Raw genomic sequence first — 22022 nt, 5'->3', positions numbered from 1 at the left:
GCTCCCTTAGCTAATGACTATAAAGTTTTTTCTTGATAACAGGAGGTTGTTAATTATTTGAATTTCGATAGAAAAAATAGTTTACTGTATAATAAATAGTTGCTTTTGTAACAGCAACGACTAAACTTGCTTGAATTTCCTTTAAAACAAATGTAAACCTTCTTATTTAGACTATCTTGTTGTGAACTTATGAAAGAAAATTAAAGAGCTTTGTTGTTGTAACAGCATACAAACTCCCCAAAGACTTTTGGGGAGTGTTGCTGGAGTGACAGTCCTTGGCCAGCTTTCGAAAATGCTGCTGAAGTTACAGTCGTTCGTCAAATATACTACATATATCTGCGCAGTTCCAATTCCGTCGACCCCCGACTGTCCTAAAAAGGCACATCGTATTTTTTTATTTAATGAAACATAGTGATTTTGCTGGCCAATTAATTCTTCTTATAAAGAATTAGGAAGTAACTTTAAATTACAAAAAAAAAAAACAGTGATTCCGTTAAATTTCTTTTTTTTTATTATTTCAACATCACAATGTATTCACTCATTCCTACGTACTATTACGCTTTGTTGGTGTTATTTGTATGATAATATACAATAAGTAGTTAAGTGCAGCAGATGGTTTGTGTGACGACAAAGCAAATACCCAGGTGTTTTCATACAGCAATAGTGGCGGTATGAATTTTCGCCTATTTTATAATTCATTCCGTTATATATGTATGTATAAACTAGCGTCGATATACATACATACACGTGTATGTATGTATGTCCATATATATGTAGGTAAATAATTATAAATAAAAAAAATTTTTTGGTTTTGGCATTGCCAATTCAACAAAAGTACAAAACAAAATGAAAGAATGACATTTATCAAACTGCATTTAGTGTCTTCTATAATTCGCCTGTTGTTTGTGTCTTATTAAATATATTTAGCGACTTGAGCAGCGCTTCCACTGAGGGATCTCGTCCACGAAAACGACGAAATACCTCGGCTGTGGGCACGGAACCACCCAACGCTAAGAATGTTTCCTTAAAACGCTTTCCCGTCGTTGACAATTCAGTTTCACCTTTCTCTGCAAATTGAGCACTAATGTCTGCAGCTATCACTTTCGAGTAGAGATGACTAAATTGTGCTGCAGCCCAATCACCGGAGAAAATCTCTGTCATGGAACAAGGATGTGCGTCCTTTTTGTCCAACGGCATACAATGATAGACAGGCCACAGCTTTTTAACCACATCAAGCCAAAATGCATCAGATTGATGCAGTTCAATGTCTAGATCCGCCAAGTATAGTTCTCGGCACAAGTTGTAACCTGCCAAACTTGTCTTTAATAATTTAATTTTTCCCAATGTATCGGCAGATAAAACCTCATCGCTTGAATAATGCTTGGAGAGTTGTTGTAAAATTGCAGTGTTATCAAGAAAGTTACTCATCACATTACCCGCCACTTGTGATGCATCCCATTCGATGTTAGAAAGCCCTGCCAAGTCAGTGTATGGCGCTTTGGTAAGTAAGTGTTGCAAAGCTGAACCAAAGGTTTTAAAAACCATGTTTAAGTCATCGAAACTCAGTAGGTACGGTTTGCCTTGGGATGGTTCAGTAAAGTTGAAGATTAACGCACACAATGGCGTCAGTTGCGCAGAGGGATTGCGATTGCGTATACTAACCATCCATCCGTTGTTCTTACCAAATTTATTCTCCTTCGAATAGCAATCAATGTAGAAACCACCGACTGGTGCAACATCGCCGCCTGCATCATTATCGAAAACATCATAGTATTTTACAGCCGGTTGCCAAACCTCTACATTTTGTCTTTCTACTATGCGAATATTTAGCATATTCTCGCTGAGTTTTATAAGTCCAGCAAAAACATGTGGTAAAGGAAAATATTCGCGCAGCTTGTCCTCATTTAACTGATGATTTGCAAGCAAATGCTTCCTCTGCCAATAGGCGACGTCATACAAATCTAATTTATGTTGGAATCCACTATCAACGGCGAAGTTTTGCAATTGTTCAATTTCAGTCGATTGTGCTGGTCCTGCAAATTTTAACAAATTCGCAAAGATCTGTTTCAGGTTATCGACGCTTTTAACCATCTTTGTCTGCATAGACATGGCTGCGTAGTTGGGATAGCCTGTAAAAAAAAATTATCTATGAACTCCAAAATGAATCAAAAGGAGCAGTAGGAACATTTATGGATATACATATGCACGTATCGAGCGCTTATATTCAATACCATCAATCTTCACTTTTCACAAAAATGAGATTCTGATATAAAAATTCTTCTAAGACTTCATTGTCATCGGTGATATTAATGCTGACCTTGTATAACGCTTGACAGAAGAATTTACTACTAATTTGCAGTCAGAATTAACATCAGTGATGACAGGTAAGAACCAGATGGGTTCTAATATCACAAGTAGTTTTTGTGAAAATTGCAGATAGAGGTTATTGAATTTAAGCCCTCGATATATTANATGCTGACCTTGTATAACGCTTGACAGAAGAATTTACTATTAAATTGCAGTCAGAATTAACAGCAGCGATGACAGGTAAGAATCAGATGGGTTCTAATATCACAAGTAGTTTTTGTGAAAATTGCAGATAGAGGTTATTGAATTTAAGCCCTCGATTATTTATTATATATCGTTACCTTAATATTGAAAGGCCCAACTCATTTATTTAAAATTTATTTTTAAACCCCTTGTGGATTAAAAAGGCTTTTACCGATTTAATAGTCGTGGGCTTCAATAAAAAGAAACGTTTCAAAAAAATCGCAATGAAAGAACTTGAAGAGAGAAAGAGCCTTTTTATACACAATTTATTACAAACCTAGCAAATTGGCTTGCCGCTTTCGGAAGGATCGGATGNTGGGCTTCAATAAAAAGAAACGTTTCAAAAAAATCGCAATGAAAGAACTTAAAGAGAGAAAGAGCCTTTTTATACACAATTTATTACAAACCTAGCAAATTGGCTTGCCGCTTTCGGAAGGATCGGATAATCTCCAAATGTGTACTATTCTCTAGACTACGCTCTTGTTGTCCAGACGCTTTGCGTACATTGGCTTGCCAAACATTCCAGCGTTGCGTCCGGTCTGGGCAGTATTTAAGGAATCCTTCGACGATCTGAGGTTGCAAAGTAATCTTCCATGGACCCTGTGTTGGTGAAGTGGAATCCTTTGCTATTGCTTCCAAAAGCGTCAAAGGAAAGTCGCGAACAAGATTAAAGTCCTTTATAGCATGGCCAAAAGTGTGCACAGACATGTTTACTTTGTTTTTAAAGCTGGCACGTTCTCTACCCAACCGCACGAGAATGTCTTTGAGACTCTCGCGTTTATCCTGCGTCTGAGTAAGACCATTTAATTTACCCTCTAGTAAGAAGCGCTGCAACAACCGCGCTTCGTCACCTTCGGCTTGTTCCGATCGTTGGACGAGTCCATCGTGCAATACTTTACTATTATATTTAGAAGCTCGTGCAATTCGAGCGCGCTCATGGATATTCATGTATGATTTAGTCGGTATCAGTGTACTATTGCCCAAGTAAAGAGCTTTGGCAATGCCCCATGTCGTGTCTAAAGGTCCTGCCACTTTATCCAGTTCTTCGAATATGCTTTTTAAACTACGTGCAGGCGTATTTTGATCTATTATTTTGTTTTCGATGGTTTTCACAGTTTTCTCAACCAAACCTGCTTGTTGCCCAATAGCGCCCAAACAGTTCTCAATTGTAATATCATTAAATGCTGGCAGCCCATCTGGCTGCAATATACCATCAGATAAGTGGGTGTCTTCTCCGATTTCGGGTACCCTGATTAAAATTTAAGTAAACGCATAAAAGTAATTTCCCAAAACACTATTAATTGTTAACTCACAAGANTGCAGAAGTGTAATCGTCATGTAATCGTTGCTTCATGACGATAACCATGACTCAACTATGATTGGACGACCAATGAGCAGAAAGCCTTAGGAAACGTTTTCCAGCAAAATCCAGTAAAAAATCGTGATAATTATCTGTTAACAAACAAAGCTAATTTTTAACCTTATCACCTTTTGTTTGGGAATCTCTGCCCAGCAAACAGCTGTTTGATAGTACTTGATAGTTTGATAGCACCGTTCCTGGGTTTTACCGGCTATTGAGAGATATCGATTTCTGGATTAGGAATCACAAGCCAAGAAGCGTGTAGCCAAAGGAAGGATGACGTACGTTGCTAGGAGGATATTCCATACACAATTGGGTAAGGATCTTCGTTATTTCTGCCGCGCCAACAGTGGTACACCTAGGCGCCGTGTTGTTGTTACTGGAACTGGAGCAGTTTCTCCTTTGGCGAATAATGTACCTTTATCCTGGTCCCGCATCCTAGCTGGCGAATCAGCTATTTCAAGCTTAAGTGACAAATTCAAGGGACTGCCATGCCAAGTGGCAGCTCAGATTAATCGCGACCAACTACCAATTGAAAAGCATTTTAGCAAAAGTGATCTGAAAATAATGAGCGGGGCAACACAGTTAGCAATGATTGCAGCAGAAGAGGCGCTATCCAATGCCAAATTAAGGACGAGCGAATTCACAACGGAACAACANCAGAAACCAGCAGCTTCCCCTCAAAATGAAATGTCACTTTGCTCTCTCAATTTCCCCTACTTTGCAAGTTTTTTGCGTACGCGAACGCAAAAACTTGTAAGTTTTGGTTAAACATGAACAATTAACAGCTACGCGAACGAACCTAATAGCAGATTGGTGAAGAGTAGAATTTTACGCACAAGGAGATCGAAAGAGGAAAAAGTAAAGAAACAAAAACTAGCAGAAACTTGCAATCCCTCTATACACACACACACACACACATTTTCAAATGCATGCACAAATACTTACATTCTGCAATCTTTCAATGTGTTTGTGTGCACTCATTTTGTTTTATTAAAACGAAGTAAAATAAATTTGCCAACTATTTCCTTGTGCGTTTTGAACAGCTGGTTTTTAAACATATGACTGCAAATTTATGTTGGCAGAAATTTCGCCAGCAGAAATTTGCAGCTCTCTCGCTTTTCATACTCTCTTTTTGGCTCTCTTCTGCAAATTTTTTGTGTTAGGAAACGTTTTCCAGCAAAATCCAGTAAAAATTTGTGATAATTATCTGTTAACAAACAAAGCTAATTTTTAACCTTATCACCTTTTGTTTGGGAATCTCTGCCCAGCAAACAGCTGTTTGATAGTACTTGATAGTTTGATAGCACCGTTCCTGGGTTTTACCGGCTATTGAGAGATATCGATTTCTGGATTAGGAATCACAAGCCAAGAAGCGTGTAGCCAAAGGAAGGATGACGTACGTTGCTAGGAGGATATTCCATACACAATTGGGTAAGGATCTTCGTTATTTCTCCCGCGCCAACAGTGGTACACCTAGGCGCCGTGTTGTTGTTACTGGAACTGGAGCAGTTTCTCCTTTGGCGAATAATGTACCTTTATCCTGGTCCCGCATCCTAGCTGGCGAATCAGCTATTTCAAGCTTAAGTGACAAATTCAAGGGACTGCCATGCCAAGTGGCAGCTCAGATTAATCGCGACCAACTACCAATTGAAAAGCATTTTAGCAAAAGTGATCTGAAAATAATGAGCGGGGCAACACAGTTAGCAATGATTGCAGCAGAAGAGGCGCTATCCAATGCCAAATTAAGGACGAGCGAATTCATAACGGAACAACAAGAACGATTTGGTGTATGCGTGGGCATGGGCATGTTCGACCTAACCGAAGTGTATGGCGCTTGGCAACAGTTGCAACGCGGTTACAACCGTGTAAGTCCCTACTTTGTACCCCGTCTGTTACCTAATATGGCATGCGGCCATATAAGCATGCGACATGGCTTACGTGGTCCAAATCATTCTGTGTCAACGGCTTGCGCGACTGGAGCACATGCCATTGGGGATGCATTGCGATTCATTCGAAATGGCGACGCAGATGCAATGCTAGCCGGAAGCGGCGAATCCTGCATTGATCCACTATCCATTGCAGGATTTTGTAGATTGCGCGCGCTTAGTACAACACATAACGGTACACCATTGAGCTCTTCGCGCCCTTTCGATAAAAAACGAGATGGTTTTGTGATGGGTGAAGGTGCAGCTATACTGGTCCTTGAAGAGCTGGAACATGCTCGCAAACGTGGTGCACCCATACTGGCTGAATTACTAGGTTATGGGGTCTCCGGTGATGCGCACCATATTACTTCGCCCAGTGAGGATGGTACTGGTGCCACATTAGCAATGCAACGTGCAATAATTGATGCAGGTGTGCAATCAACAGACATTACTTATGTAAACGCACATGCGACATCCACACCAACAGGTGATCGCATTGAAGCTCATGCTATACAACGAGTTTTTGGCGAGCATGCATCGCAGGTGCGAGTGTCGTCCACAAAAGGTGCCCACGGACATTTGCTGGGCTCATCGGGCAATTTAGAAGCAGTTTTCGTTGTTCAAGCATGTGCAGAAAACCAACTTCCGCCATCTATTAATATTGAACACTTGGATGAGAGCATTAGTGTGCCAATAGTACAGAACAAATCAGAGAAGTGGCATCAAGATACGAAAGCGCGAAGGATTGCATTGAAAAATTCGTTTGGATTTGGTGGCACAAACGCTTCAATTTGCATAGCTGATTATCGAGATTAAACTGGGTTGGCAGATTGTTGCATGNCACCATTGAGCTCTTCGCGCCCTTTCGATAAAAAACGAGATGGTTTTGTGATGGGTGAAGGTGCAGCTATACTGGTCCTTGAAGAGCTGGAACATGCTCGCAAACGTGGTGCACCCATACTGGCTGAATTACTAGGTTATGGGGTCTCCGGTGATGCGCACCATATTACTTCGCCCAGTGAGGATGGTACTGGTGCCACATTAGCAATGCAACGTGCAATAATTGATGCAGGTGTGCAATNGGTACACCATTGAGCTCTTCGCGCCCTTTCGATAAAAAACGAGATGGTTTTGTGATGGGTGAAGGTGCAGCTATACTGGTCCTTGAAGAGCTGGAACATGCTCGCAAACGTGGTGCACCCATACTGGCTGAATTACTAGGTTATGGGGTCTCCGGTGATGCCCACCATATTACTTCGCCCAGTGAGGATGGTACTGGTGCCACATTAGCAATGCAACGTGCAATAATTGATGCAGGTGTGCAACCAACAGACATTACTTATGTAAACGCACATGCGACATCCACACCAACAGGTGATCGCATTGAAGCTCATGCTATACAACGAGTTTTTGGCGAGCATGCATCGCAGGTGCGAGTGTCGTCCACAAAAGGTGCCCACGGACATTTGCTGGGCTCATCGGGCAATTTAGAAGCAGTTTTCGTTGTTCAAGCATGTGCAGAAAACCAACTTCCGCCATCTATTAATATTGAACACTTGGATGAGAGCATTAGTGTGCCAATAGTACAGAACAAATCAGAGAAGTGGCATCAAGATACGAAATCGCGAAGGATTGCATTGAAAAATTCGTTTGGATTTGGTGGCACAAACGCTTCAATTTGCATAGCTGATTATCGAGATTAAACTGGGTTGGTAGATTGTTGCATTTTTTCTTTTATGTAATACATATATTTAGTTATGAGCAGAGTTGTGAAAAATGCATTAATTTTTTAATGTATTAAAGGTATTTAAAGCAATAATGTTAATGTAAAAAATTAATGCATTAAATTTGAAATATAATGCAAGTGAAAATTTCAATGCATTAATTCTGAAAAATGTAATGCTAATGATTGTTTTTTCATTAAATTATCCAAGCTAATGCTAATGAAAAAAAATTTAATGCACTGAAATGTTTAATACCTTTGCTCGTTTGCATTATTAAAAACCATTAAATTTTTTTTTANATGCTAAAGAAAAAAATTTAATGCACTAAAATGTTTAATACCTTTGCTCGTTTGCATTATTACAAACCATTAAATTTTTTTCTAGTGAAATATAAATAACCTCTTTTGGAAGGACTTGGAATAATTACTAATAGTTTTTACAGCTTCATTATATAATGGGTATTTGTAGAAACNATAATGTTAATGTAAAAAATTAATGCATTAATTTTTGAAATATAATGCAAGTGAAAATTTCAATGCATTAATTCTGAAAAATGTAATGCTAATGATTTTTTTTCATTAAATTATCCAAGCTTATGCTAAAGAAAAAAATTTAATGCACTAAAATGTTTAATACCTTTGCTCGTTTGCATTATTACAAACCATTAAATTTTTTTCTAGTGAAATATAAATAACCTCTTTTGGAAGGACTGGGAATAATTACTAATAGTTTTTACAGCTTCATTATATAATGGGTATTTGTAGAAACATTCTTCTAAACATTGTTAGATGTTTTATGAAAATCAAAGCCAATGTGCATGCAACTCAGAGTGCTTTTGTAGATTTTTATGTTGATTGTTGATGCATACCTATTACATATAAAACGGACAGATGGCCAATTTGGCAGCGCATGTACACGACTGAGGACCTACTCTGATCTAAATGAATCAATAAACCATTTTTTAGTTCCATTTGACAATGTGTTTTTACCTATTTAACGACAAATGCCATTGAACTTGACATAGTGAAAACCAGCCTTAACGTCCGTCACTATCTTTTTTGACCTTAAAATTCTACTTCAAAATAAAATTAGTTAATGGGTTTTTAATGCTTGTTATAATTTTAATGCAATAAATTATTGCAATAGCGTTCATTTAAAAATTTTAATGGTAATACAAAAAAAAAATCAGTTAGCATTATTTCTTTGGAATTAATGCATTGAAATTTTCATTTACATTAAATATCAAAAACTAATGCATTATTTTTTTCCATTTACATTAAAATGCTATGCATTAAAAAATTTAATGCATTTTTCATAACTCTGGTTANGAGAGCATTAGTGTGCCAATAGTACAGAACAAATCAGAGAAGTGGCATCAAGATACGAAATCGCGAAGGATTGCATTGAAAAATTCGTTTGGATTTGGTGGCACAAACGCTTCAATTTGCATAGCTGATTATCGAGATTAAACTGGGTTGGTAGATTGTTGCATTTTTTCTTTTATGTAATACATATATTTAGTTATGAGCAGAGTTGTGAAAAATGCATTAATTTTTTAATGTATTAAAGGTATTTAAAGCAATAATGTTAATGTAAAAAATTAATGCATTAATTTTTGAAATATAATGCAAGTGAAAATTTCAATGCATTAATTCTGAAAAATGTAATGCTAATGATTTTTTTTCATTAAATTATCCAAGCTTATGCTAAAGAAAAAAATTTAATGCACTAAAATGTTTAATACCTTTGCTCGTTTGCATTATTACAAACCATTAAATTTTTTTCTAGTGAAATATAAATAACCTCTTTTGGAAGGACTGGGAATAATTACTAATAGTTTTTACAGCTTCATTATATAATGGGTATTTGTAGAAACATTCTTCTAAACATTGTTAGATGTTTTATGAAAATCAAAGCCAATGTGCATGCAACTCAGAGTGCTTTTGTAGATTTTTATGTTGATTGTTGATGCATACCTATTACATATAAAACGGACAGATGGCCAATTTGGCAGCGCATGTACACGACTGAGGACCTACTCTGATCTAAATGAATCAATAAACCATTTTTTAGTTCCATTTGACAATGTGTTTTTACCTATTTAACGACAAATGCCATTGAACTTGACATAGTGAAAACCAGCCTTAACGTCCGTCACGTATCTTTTTTGACCTTAAAATTCTACTTCAAAATAAAATTAGTTAATGGGTTTTTAATGCTTGTTATAATTTTAATGCAATAAATTATTGCAATAGCGTTCATTTAAAAATTTTAATGGTAATACAAAAAAAAAATCAGTTAGCATTATTTCTTTGGAATTAATGCATTGAAATTTTCATTTACATTAAATATCAAAAACTAATGCATTAATTTTTCCCATTTACATTAAAATGCTATGCATTAAAAAATTTAATGCATTTTTCACAACTCTGGTTGTGAGTAACTAAAAACAATCTACAAATGTACATTTATATACAAGTACATAATATGCTTAGAAAATTGTTAAAAATATTGACCAAAAATTTACATTTATTTTAAATACGTATATATGTATATACAAATGTACTTAGGAACTAAAATCTGTATATAATAATAATTAGAATTTATAAAAGGAAAACATTTAACACTTTCTTGAAGCAATTTCCATTTGTACAAAGTTTTATATTAGTAAGAGAACATGCAAGGGGTTTTGTTGAGAAATGCATCAAGTGAAGGCATCAGTCTCTTATTTTTAAACTATAATTGATGGGAATGCCTTATTTGCGTGACTAAGTTACAATTCGGCATTTAACCGATGCATATTGGCGATTTCCTTCAATTGCAATTTAAAAAAAAAAAATATTCTGATGCTTTGGCTTGATACATTTCTGAACACAGGGAGGATATTTGGCAACTTTGCGTATGAGTAACAAAAGTTAAATCATACAATCATTAAAAAAAAATCACATCAGCGTTTTCGATTTCGATAACTATTGACGCATTACGACGGCGGCTAGTTATGCATATTGTTTTAAAATGAATTGAATGAAATCAAATAATTTTTAAGCAAAAAATACAACCGACTTCAATGCTCATCAATGTTGCCATATTCACAGTTTTAACGGTAAGTTACAGTTTTTAGACAAGCTGGCAGTTTTCTTAAATTATCTCCGCTAAGGGGAGGCCCGGGAAGTGCGCAACTTCGACGGGGTCTGTCCATAAGGGCAGGGGCGTTAGCTGGGTGGGATTCTCGGGGCATGTGAAGAGGTGCCGAGAGTCATGTGGCGACTCTCCACATGCCGGACATTGGTTGGGCGCATCCTCATTAATTCTGCTCAGGTATGAGTTTAGCCTGCTGCAATAGCCAGAGCGAAGTTGGGCTATTGTGGTGCGGGTCTCCCGAGGCAGACAAAGTTCTGTCCCTTCCACGTTAGGTGGTTGTGTGCCTAAAACGGCATTCAGAGGGCGGGAGTCTACATAACTTGAGACCGACTCCCTGTGAATGTCGCTCAGCGCCTGTCTGNGTGGTGCGGGTCTCCCGAGGCAGACAAAGTTCTGTCCCTTCCACGTTAGGCGGTTGTGTGCCTAAAACGGCATTCAGAGGGCGGGAGTCTACATAACTTGAGACCGACTCCCTGTGAATGTCGCTCAGCGCCTGTCTATAAGCTGACAGGTCCAGAGGTTGTTTAATGAACCTAACTATCTATCTGTGTGGACGCCAATCATGCATCGAATTCCGAAACACCAAGTCCAAGCTCGTAGAATTAAACAGAGGGTCCCTCAAGGCGGCGTACTTTCCTCGACAATGTCTAATATGTACATGACAAAACTCCCTCCGTCATCAGCTGGAGTTAACTTGATGAGCGACGCCGATAATTGCCCGATTATGGCAACGGACCCTAAATTCAGCAGCCTTTGCTATCTCTCCCGGCTACTTCCAAGCATGCGGATGGGCTGCACACAACATCCAACATCTTCCGCACGCACCCGACGACACCAGAAGCACTTTGTACCACGCCCATCGACACCGTCTGCTTCTCGGTCGCAGGCTTGTAGTCAGAAGATGAACTCGACCCATGACGAAACCCCGCTTCTTCTTTATTGGCGCTGTAGCCGCCTAATGCATTTTGTACGAGTCGTTTCTCTTCTGTGCCAACAGACGCCAATTGGAAATGCCAAGTCTTTAATCACCTCGTCTTTCAAAAGCAGAGGCCCTACCATTCCTCTGTTACCAGCATCGTAACCCGCGTTGAATACTATCAGGGCTAAAGCGTTTCTGTTCATGCGCACGACACTTCGTTCAGTCTTTCACACAAAAACGTATGCTTAGAGCCGGGCCGGCGTTAATCTGATCACATTATTCATAAGGTGCACGCACTTTATCAGCTTCTCGCCGCTGTGCCCTTTTGCAATTTTAGCGTGCCAAATGTTGAAATTGAAATTTTGCAAGAACAATGCATCCACCGATATAGTTTTTTATCGTTGCCCGCTCAAATGTGCCCGTACGTCCCATATAAAGAGTAGTGGCAGACGTTAATCATTCTTATATTTAAATTATTATCTTATCAGTATTTATAAATGAAACGGCAAAATATCTTTGGCTATTTTAAACTTGCATTTTTTTTGCTCCGAATCCGATAAAGCCACATTGGATCCACCTTCTTCTATTTCAAAAATCTGATATCAGATTTGAAACGAGCGACCTCGAACTCCTCATTTATATATGTAAGTTTTGGTGAAAGGGATAAAATTATAAAATTTGGTCGCCATATTGGATCCGTCATTTTGAATTTCAAAATCTGACATTTCATTCGAAATCAGCGGCTTCAAAAACCATCGTACAGTTTCATAAGTAAAAACACTATCAGCTGATTGCCAAAATATGCCTACAGCTGAGATCACCTGTTTTTTGGCATGTGCTCTTATCTTTTACAATTTCTTTCATTTCTATTACAATTTCATTTATTTCTATTACAATTTATTCAAAATACACTAACACACTGAACCAAAAACACCAATACAATAACCAAAAACACACCTACAGCCTGCCAAAAACACACCTACAGCCTGCCAGAAAAAACGGTAAGAAGAAGAGTTACTTTACTTATGGAACTGTACGATGTCAAAAACTCCCAAACACTAGGTTTGTTCGTCGAAAATCCAGCAAGAATTATCCAACACTCAAAATATCAGAGAGTAAGAAAAAATTCTCTCAAATTCTCTCTCATGTTGAGAAACTTGCAAATTTCTGCACGAACGCAAATTTGCAGGAATTTGCAAGTTTCGCTGCCAGCTGGCGTCCACGGTTGCATTTCAAACATAAAAAATTTTTATAGAATTTTTAAAATTCTTTCGGATGGCCAAAAACAGGATATACATGTATATTTCTTGCTGTTCTGACTTTCTTTAACATACATTTCAATTTCTTCTTCGTACTAGCTGTCGGGTTTCTTAAATCGACTCTGGTTGCAATTGCATTCCGATTGCGAATACCATTTTTTTCAGCCGAATTAAGTTCAAATCATTGGAATTAACTAAATTAATTATATCAACAATTATTTACTTCCTTTTTTCATAAAAAAATCGCTCGTGTTTATAAATTTTTAAATTTAACGAACTAATTTATTCAAATTATTGTAGACAAAAATGCAACCATGCGCCACAACCACATGTTTTTCGTGTTTGCAAATTCTTGCTGGCAAAATTTTTTCCAGCAAGAATTTGCAACTTCTCTCCAAGAGAACTGTCACTTTGCTCTCACAATTTTTGAGTGTTGGATAATTTTTTGGTCTGCACGAACGCGATTTGGGCAAAAATCGTGATAATTCGTACAAATTCGTACAAATTTTTTGCTCGACGAACAAACCTACTGAGTCTCAAATCGTCTTGGTTACTTCTCGACTTTTGGCCAGAAAATGATAGTCGCCAAGCCATAGTGCATTAATTAGTAGCTGAATATTTGTCAGCCAGAATACCAAAAGCACAGTATACAGTAATCCAGATAGGCAAAACAAAAAATGTAAATATGCTTATTTGACAATTTGTTTGAATGTATTGGTTGATATTTTTTCACAGTTGTCGTTTTCGTTAACCCAAATGAAATCAAATTTAATATTTTCTTATAGTGAAAAATATTTTCAAGTGACATTAAGGCTGCATTTCTTTATTAATTCTGAAGGTTTGGAATAAACTTTTTGGTTTACTTATTGGCTGAATTTCTTTATTCATTCTGAACGTTTGGAATAAACGTTTTTGTTTACTTATTCTTTAGAACGTTCCTGATGATATGTTAACGTATATTTCAAACGTATTCTGTTTATTCCGGCTATGAAATGGGATTATCCGGAATGTATAAAGAAACGCAGCCATTATTTAGAACGTTCCTGATGATATGTTAACGTATATTTCAAACGTATTCTGTTTATTCTGGCTGTGAAATGGGATTATCTGGAATGTATAATAAAGAAACGCAGCCTAAATAAAATAACGGGAAAAATAAAATTCCAAGAAAATCAGGAGTGAAGCGTTAGCGATTGTGATCGGATGTAGTTCCTACATAAGTCATACCGCGTTCAGAACACAACTTTGAGTGAATAATTGAATGAATAAGGGCTGACTTTGTGGAAAATGGTCCCATCGATTATCGAAGAACTGGTTCAGCCGTGTCTGTTTGTAAACACGCTAACTCGAAGAAAATTTAGATATTTTATTAGTATTAAATTTTGGCGAAATCTGTCAATACCTCCCATGTAGTAATTAACAATACTTTTGTTTTATTATTTTGCTGTTTAAATTTACATTTCGAATATATCCACAAACATTTGTGGGTACTTTTGCACCAGCCGTTGCCTATGGGTTAATGACAAAAAAAATCCTACACATGCACAATATTTCATGTATTAATTTTCAAATAAGCATATTGTCAATGGCTGGTTTACTGTATAGTGTGACCAAAAGTAATGACCATCTGAAATCATATAAATATTCGACTTTTGGCATACTATAAATGAAAAATGTGCACCGTACTTGAATTGCTCAGCTTGTATATATGTATGTATGCCGTCAGCGCCAGCAGCTTTGTTGTTTTTCAGCCGCGTAATAGGTGTTCGTATCTCGTCATAGTCAGGTGGTGGGACATCGACTCCATCGTCATCGAGTGGGGGCTCGAGATCGTCTTTTCCAGTACTTTTCGTGCTGCTGTCATTCAGTGGTTGTGATTACAAGAGTTCGCCCTGGTATTGAAACTTTCCGTAAGTCGCCTAACTTTCTAATAAAACTTTCGGTTGTTTTTTGCTGTCGGCCAGCATCTAAAGCTCTTTGCACTCACATATTTCGGCCTATCTCTTCTTATTGCGGCAAATACGTCGCCCGATCGCAGCGTGGCGCTGTAGTCGCCATCTTTTTTCTCTGCAACTTCTTGACACTCGTTATCGTACCCGTTGTTCTTTCGGGCTCGCTGAAATCTGACTACTTCTTCGGCGGTGGTACTTAATGGGCAGGAAATGTGGTTCCACTGCTGGCGTATGTCGGTTTGGTGAAGAGTTCTCTCAGAGAGCAGGTGTCAGAGTCGAGTGGCGAATAAATTGGCCGTCCGTTGTGATTGCAGCATTTCGACGGTAAGCTTCCCTTGCATTGTTGGGCGCACTTTGTTTGCTGCACAGAGGCGGGTGCATATCTTGGCTGCAACAAGATAGAATCCGAGTACACTCCGTACGTCTAAAACACTGGAAGCATGCCTTACGTCTATCACAACATGGTCGATTTGGTTTCTCCTTTTTCGATCTCGAGACAGCCATGTAGCTTGATGGATATTTTTTATGCTGGAACCTAGTACTACATAATACCGTGTTTCGGGCCCGGCGAAGTCGATCAGCCTCAGTCCGTTGTCGTATGTTTCGTCGTGGAGGCTGAATTTTCCGTGGGTGGTTCCGAAGATCCCTTCCTTGCCCATTTTGGCATTGTGTCGTGTCGGAGGCAGCGCTCATAAAATAGATCCTTGGACGCGTCGTCCCTCTCTTCCGTCGGGCATGGACGCAGATGAGCGAGATGTCGAAGAATATTGCTTTGATGCGGATTGTGGTTAGACGCTCGTCCACCGGGGTAAATGCCAGTCTCTCTTTTACTACAAATCCAACACCGAGTTTGCGCTCCTTTACGTGGCAACTGTAGTAGACATCGCAAGGCTCCACGCTAATCTTGCCTTGCCCCGTCCGTCGCACTTCTCAGATTGCGATAATGTCAGCCTTTGTCTGCCCGATAACATCAACCAATCGGGCAGAGGCATATTCCCCATTAAGGGCCAGGTATTCCCAGGTGAATGGCAGTCAAAAGCTTTTATCACTTACGTGGACTTCTGCGCACAGAACCGGCCCCGCCTACCTTCCACTAATTGAAAGTTTTCAGAGATACACTAAAAGCCAATATTTAATTCNAAGGACTGTCACTCCAGCAACACTCCCCAAAAAGTCTTTGGGGAATTTGTTTGCTGCTACAATAACAACAACAACAACAACAACAACAACCTTCCACTAATTGAAAGTTTTCAGAGATACACTAAAAGCCAATATTTAATTTTATTGCCCAACATTATTTCTCTTGGAAACGAGTCTCAAAAAAAATTTTGGAGGAAACTGTACTATTCCTGTGGTTAGAGCGTGGCTAGAGCGAACAATTTTTTACCCTGAGAATAAAATAGAATGTGTAATACGATAACTCACTCCTCTGTAATGCAGTAGCGGACAAACTCGTGTCTCTACACCAGCGATTGCTCGTGTTTTAACGATCGTAATCCCTACTCGATGTTCATTGGGCTGTGTTGCCAAGAGGTAGGAGTAATCCCTTGGAGTAGTTTTGTGCTACTCTAATGTAATGAGAGCTAGAGTATATGATCATGCCTTAAGACATCGAAATGTTAACTGGACCGCACTTTTATAGAATTTCGGTAAATTTTTGGAGTACTCTTAGACCCTTAGGGTGTACTCTTTACATACGCGCATGGTGTTCCGCTTTCGTTTGGTGCGCTTAAAACCAAAGACACCATTGGAAGCATATTTTTCTGTAGAGACGCAAGTTTTTCAAGATTGATTGAAAAATACGGTATTTATGCGTTTTTTCGAATTCTAATACCAATACAAAGGCAAAGACAAATACGACTTCGTTGAGCAACCAAGGATGAATTCGAATACCATCGATTTAGACGAACACGAACACGAATCCAAACAAATTTTGTTGCCGGCAATAAGAAAATGTGTCGCCCTCGGAAACAAATTTATTGCCGGTAATATCGCCGTTGTATTGATTTCTTATTACCAGTCGCTCTAAAATGTCCGTCGAAGGCAACTCGCCTGGACGAGTCGTTTTCTTATTACCTGAATGAGTCGTTTTCTTATATCTTTAGGCGATATTTGGAATAATTTTATTCTTTTTAATACTTCATTTATTTTTTGTATACAGAATTGGAACTTAGAAACGGAATTAATTCTTTCTTTTGCTATGGGACTTCCTATTTTGCAATCCTATCTTTGGTATAAAATAGACGCTTTTGGATAATACTGTTGACTGTTAGTCCATTGAATTGGGCTTTTAAAAAACATACCAAAAGTCTCCATCGTACCTGGAGGAACGCTATGTTGCAAGAGGTGTGTGTTTTTGCGAAAATTTTGTTAACGGCAACTTTTACGAAAAAAGTGATGTGCTTTTGATAAACCTTCGAAGAAATACTCCAATTCGGTGTAAACAAAAAAAAAAAATATGTCGCACATGACGTTTAGGGCCAGTTTTCCATTGCACGGTTAAATATGACTGTGGTTTAAATGCTCGAGATAGCTGGTTTATACTAAGATTAACCAATCAAATGTCAGCCAGCTGTTTAATATAAAATAAGTTTACGTGATCTAAGTGTAAACTTGCACTGAAAAACTGGCCCTAGAAGACAGGATTGACATTAACAAAAAATAATTATTTAAAACAAGGAAGAAAACCATGCTAATTCTGAATATAGCTATAGTTTTTTTTCGAAATCGTTCCGGTTTGCGAAATTTACATATATTTTTTCTGAAAGAGTTACGTGAAAATGTATCCAAAAATAAGTATTAATTCCTCAGAATTTAAGACCAAATCTAATACATTTATATCAAAACGGCAACACTGGTAGGAACACGATTACGAACACGGATGCGAGTAGGAAGACGAATACAAAGAATATACCAAGTAGAGTCCGACCGAAGGTAGATTTTTCGGCCGAAGCCGAACGTTCGGTTGGGATCTAACAATCGGCCGATTACCGAAGCCGATGATTTTATTTAAAATTAAGTAAGTCTTGGCCTTACAAAATACATAGAAATGGATTACACTTTCGCTAAGTGTTTGGCCGAGCTTCTCCTCTAATTTGTGGCGTGTGTCTGATGTTGTAACACAAATGGAGGGACCGACAGGATTACGCCCGACTCCAAACGCCAAATGGATTTTTCATGAAAAGCTTTTTCATAGCAGAAATGCACTCGGAGGTTTGCACTTGCCTTCCGGAGGGCGGCGACCGCTGTTAGAAATATTTTTTTCTAATCTTGAAATTTTTTTTTCTAATCTAGAAATTTTTTTTAACACACTCTAGAATTTGTTTTTAACACACTATTTTATTCCGTTTAAAAGGTTATTTTACAGATAAGAAAACGAAGTCCCAATTTTAAGTGATATCTACTTAAGTATACAAGAATTGATACTAAATTTTGCTGTTTAAAAAGTGTCTCATTAACTCAATATTAATTTAAACTTTGAAATAAACTATATTGAAACAAAAGAAGGAATGGATGTATGAACACAATCAATCATGCTGCGTGTAAAAACCAAAGCTAGGCTTCCTATCATTGCGTGTTTTCTCTTTTTTAGGTACATATATTTGCTTGAAGAGCGACATATGTATGTAGTTCAAAAGGAGTCCATACTATAATGACTATAGCTTTTTTGCTGTTGGTTGTGCCAATTTGAATTCCAATTATTTATTTTAAAAGCAACATTTTTGACCGACATTTTAACTCTGCTTGTAAAAGTGGAAAAGTTTTCAGCTTATCTCGACGTTAACATACCCTTTTATGAACAAAATTTTAGTTGCCTTTAGTTGTTGCACAATTCGAATTGCACTAACTCGTTAAGAATTTACATTTTAAATTTAATAGATCCAACAGACAGACTCACTGCCTTGAATTGCACATAAAACTATCACAACTCTTGCTTAAAAAAAAAAAAAACATTGCTAAAGAAGCAAAAGTCAGTTTTGAAGAAAGAAAATGGGTTTTGAAACTGAAACCCTGTTTGGAAATACATACATGTATTCGAGAACACACCTAACCCTTTTACTGTTCCTTCAGTATAGTTTATGGTTTTCTTCTATTTTGCTTCTTTTTTTGTTTGTTTTTGTAGTGTTCCAGTCAATCAATGCAATCAATATTTTACACGCTTAATGATAATATATTATTATTTTTATTATTATTATTATAATAATTAAACCGTTAATTAATTCATTAAAAAATGCTTACACTTAGAAATATTTATTACTTTAAGTTTCGAACTACACTAACTTTTCGGTTTTACTTGACATCATTCCCACTGGCGCTGCATTGCGCTTCATCTGCTTTTGTTATATTAATTGTAAAGTAAAACTTTATAGTAAAATATATATATTCATATATATATATATATATATACGTACACTACAAATTACAAATACGACTACATAAATATGTATATATGTATGTACTTTAATTATTTTTAGTTTTCTTTTTCATATTCATAATGTTAATTCTTTATATTATCGTTTTTATTGTTTGCTGTATAAAATTCTAACTGAATCTGCATTGCGACATCTTTATCCACACTAATTCTTAAGCTTTTTGCAAACAACTTTACGACAAACTTTAAACTTCGCATTGAAGCCTCACCTAGCAAAACTCCTATATTTTGTTTAAACGTAGTATAAATAAAAATATATTTGCTTTAAATTTATTTTGATTTGTTCCTATACAATGCCTTATGCTGCGCTTTTATTTTATGCTGATGTGTTAAGATTTAATTTCTGCATGCGAATATAGTAGACTGTATTTATATTTATTAACATTTGTTTTTTTTTTTTTTTATCCAAGAAGTCTAATTAACAATTTTGAGGCTTAAGGCATTTAACCGCCTCTTACTTAGCAGTGGATTGAATTGGTCAAATCGCCTTAAAGTACGTATTTACGGTCAATCGTTTCGAGTAGTTGAAGTGCGTTTGCATGTACATACATACCTGTGTATGTACATTAATATATGTACATATATGTACGTTGTGTTTGTCTATCTGTGGGTATGTTTGTATGAAGACTTAAAGATTCGTAAAAATGTTGTTGTTAAGTAAATTTGGTACTTTTCCGATTTCTGGTGTACATATTACTATGATACGTGATATAACTTTATTCAGTTGTGCGATTTCATAACACACACATATGCAAATCACATTTACTAAGTTAGTTCAGAATAAAGTTTTCGGTGCAAAAAGCAAAATCAATAATTACATTAAAAAAAAAAAATAGTTTTAAAAACGTTAAGCAACTAAGACACTAAATAAACAATACAAATTCAGAAAAAATTGCTACATATATGTATGTAGAAGGGCGCAGCCAGATAGGCCGAGGGCACTTCCCGCTGTCCACACCTCAGCAACACAACACATTTTGAGTTTCCAAAACACGCAAAGAGATGTTTTTTTTTATTATTTCTATTGGTCTGTTTTTTATACAACTTGAGTTTATGCTAAGAACGAATTTATTTGTCCAAACTCCAACGTTGGGTGTCATCTAGAAATGACAGCGGGCATAATTTTTCCGGCGCGGCACTTGTGTAGCACACACATTCGAAAACATGCACGAGCACGCAGGAAGATATGATCAGGGACGCGACCCGTCCCAGAGTTGCCACATTAATATGAACTTCAACGAAAAATTGAAGCACGCCTAGTATTTTTTATACAACAAAAGTTCTGATATAAATTTTAATCTCTCCCTAGTACATATTAATTAATTTCCAGTTTACAGATTTTTCCTTTCAATTCCGCTTTTCCCAGAGACCACTTGTTATACATATGTATGTATATATTTCGGAAAAGCATCAATATTTTGAGAAAATTTCGCAATAATTCGCAAAATAGCCATTTGAGCGTTTTGACTGGTTTCGAAAAAAGTATATATCGTTACCTTAATTCACGAATGTCCTAACTGAACAAATTTAAAATTTTACAGAAGCAAGAAACATTATAAAAAAAGATATAACAAATACAGTTAGGGCTTTTTAAAAGTTTTAAATGTGTATTTTATATATCCTACCAAACACCCCTATTGCGAGTGGCGACTATGTAGTAGTAGATAAACGACTATTATTCGATTATCGCTTTTTCATGGTATTGTGAATGTCGATTAATCGTTGGATAAGCGACTGTGAATAGTTTTTAGTCGCTCATTCTTCTTTAACTGTTTGTAAAAGGATGTGCGCCTATAATTTATTCACACTGACTTATTGAGCGAGACAACGACGTTCACAATACCATGGAAAAGCGATAATCGAATAATAGTCGTTTATCCACTACCAGTCGACACTCGCAATACGGGTGAAAATCTGTGAAAAACGCAGTTTCGAAAAAAATATTGGTTAGGGCCTTTGTGAATTAAGGCTGCTGTTGAGATTTTATGTGTTAAGAAAATTACGGTCTTTCTCCAAAATACATTCAACAAAGTAGCAATGACAACTCTTGGAAGCTGACTATAGTGTAGAGAAATATTTAAATTTTATTAAATTTTACTTCCTTTTTGAATATACCTTAGTAAGGAGTTTCACACAAAACTGCATCATGAATGAAATTTCCGCGAAAACTTAAGCCATACCAAAAAAAAAAACAACGGTGTTTAAACACCGCTTTTTTGTAAAATTTTCGCGGAACCCTAGTTCGTTGTTACTTTTGGCCAAACTAACATTTCTAGCGACACCTAGATCGGTGATAACTTTTGGAATGTTGTTTCGAAACACGAAAGCGGGGTACATGCAAAAATCTGGCTTTCCAGCAATTTTTTCGAAGTTGACACCACAATGATATAAAATAAATAAAATATGTTATTTTCTGAGCAATAGATAAGCAAAAAAATGTTTAAATTTGAGTTTTTTAATCCTTAAATAAAATAGTTCTAACTAGGATAGTGTACTTTTCTTTTTTTAGTTGAAATTTGTAAAATATGTCTTATTTGCGACACGTGCTTTATTTCCTAAACTAAAAGGGTGCTGCTGATCTAAATGGAGCAGATTTTTTATAGGGAAGCAAGTTGATCTAATCGTGCACATGCGAGTGTCGTAACGAGTGCAAGTCGTTTTTCGAGTGTCGAATCGTATCGAAAGTGGCACGGCATTGTCTAAAGTTTCGACTCGACTAGTACATTGAGACGGAAATACTTGGCAGCACTGGATAGT

The 22022-nt window shown here is 37.0% G+C and overlaps 2 protein-coding genes and 1 pseudogene across 2 annotated transcripts; 2 read left to right on the top strand and 1 right to left on the bottom strand.

The window, feature by feature from the left end:
• Nucleotides 1-287: 287 nt before the first annotated feature.
• LOC108362997 (probable cytosolic oligopeptidase A) lies at nucleotides 288-3916 on the bottom strand. Its single transcript, XM_017616181.1, has 3 exons — nucleotides 3864-3916; nucleotides 2958-3808; nucleotides 288-2129 (listed from the first exon to the last, which is right to left on the bottom strand). The coding sequence occupies exons 1-3, from the start codon at nucleotides 3914-3916 to the stop codon at nucleotides 886-888; spliced, it is 2148 nt and encodes a 715-aa protein (XP_017471670.1). The 3' UTR covers nucleotides 288-885.
• A 1215-nt stretch (nucleotides 3917-5131) lies between these two features.
• Nucleotides 5132-9090, top strand: LOC108362992 (3-oxoacyl-[acyl-carrier-protein] synthase, mitochondrial-like). Its single transcript, XM_017616169.1, has 2 exons — nucleotides 5132-6655; nucleotides 9033-9090. The coding sequence occupies exon 1, from the start codon at nucleotides 5305-5307 to the stop codon at nucleotides 6652-6654; it is 1350 nt and encodes a 449-aa protein (XP_017471658.1). The 5' UTR covers nucleotides 5132-5304; the 3' UTR covers nucleotide 6655; nucleotides 9033-9090.
• On the top strand, nucleotides 6730-7972 carry LOC108362996 (3-oxoacyl-[acyl-carrier-protein] synthase, mitochondrial pseudogene; annotated as a pseudogene).
• Nucleotides 9091-22022: the final 12932 nt, after the last annotated feature.

This window comes from Rhagoletis zephyria, unplaced genomic scaffold (genome assembly GCF_001687245.7).
Source record: "Rhagoletis zephyria isolate East Lansing unplaced genomic scaffold, Rhagoletis_zephyria_1.1 Rzeph_scaffold_01161, whole genome shotgun sequence".
Lineage (NCBI taxonomy): Eukaryota > Metazoa > Arthropoda > Insecta > Diptera > Tephritidae > Rhagoletis > Rhagoletis zephyria.
The sequence above is the reverse complement of the archived record's forward strand: the minus strand, read 5'-3'. Positions and strand labels throughout refer to the sequence as shown.

What these genes read in the sequence shown, in the direction of transcription:
- LOC108362992 (XM_017616169.1), top strand. Translation starts at nt 5,305, where the DNA reads ATGACGTACGTTGCTAGGAGGATATTCCATACACAATTGGGTAAGGAT.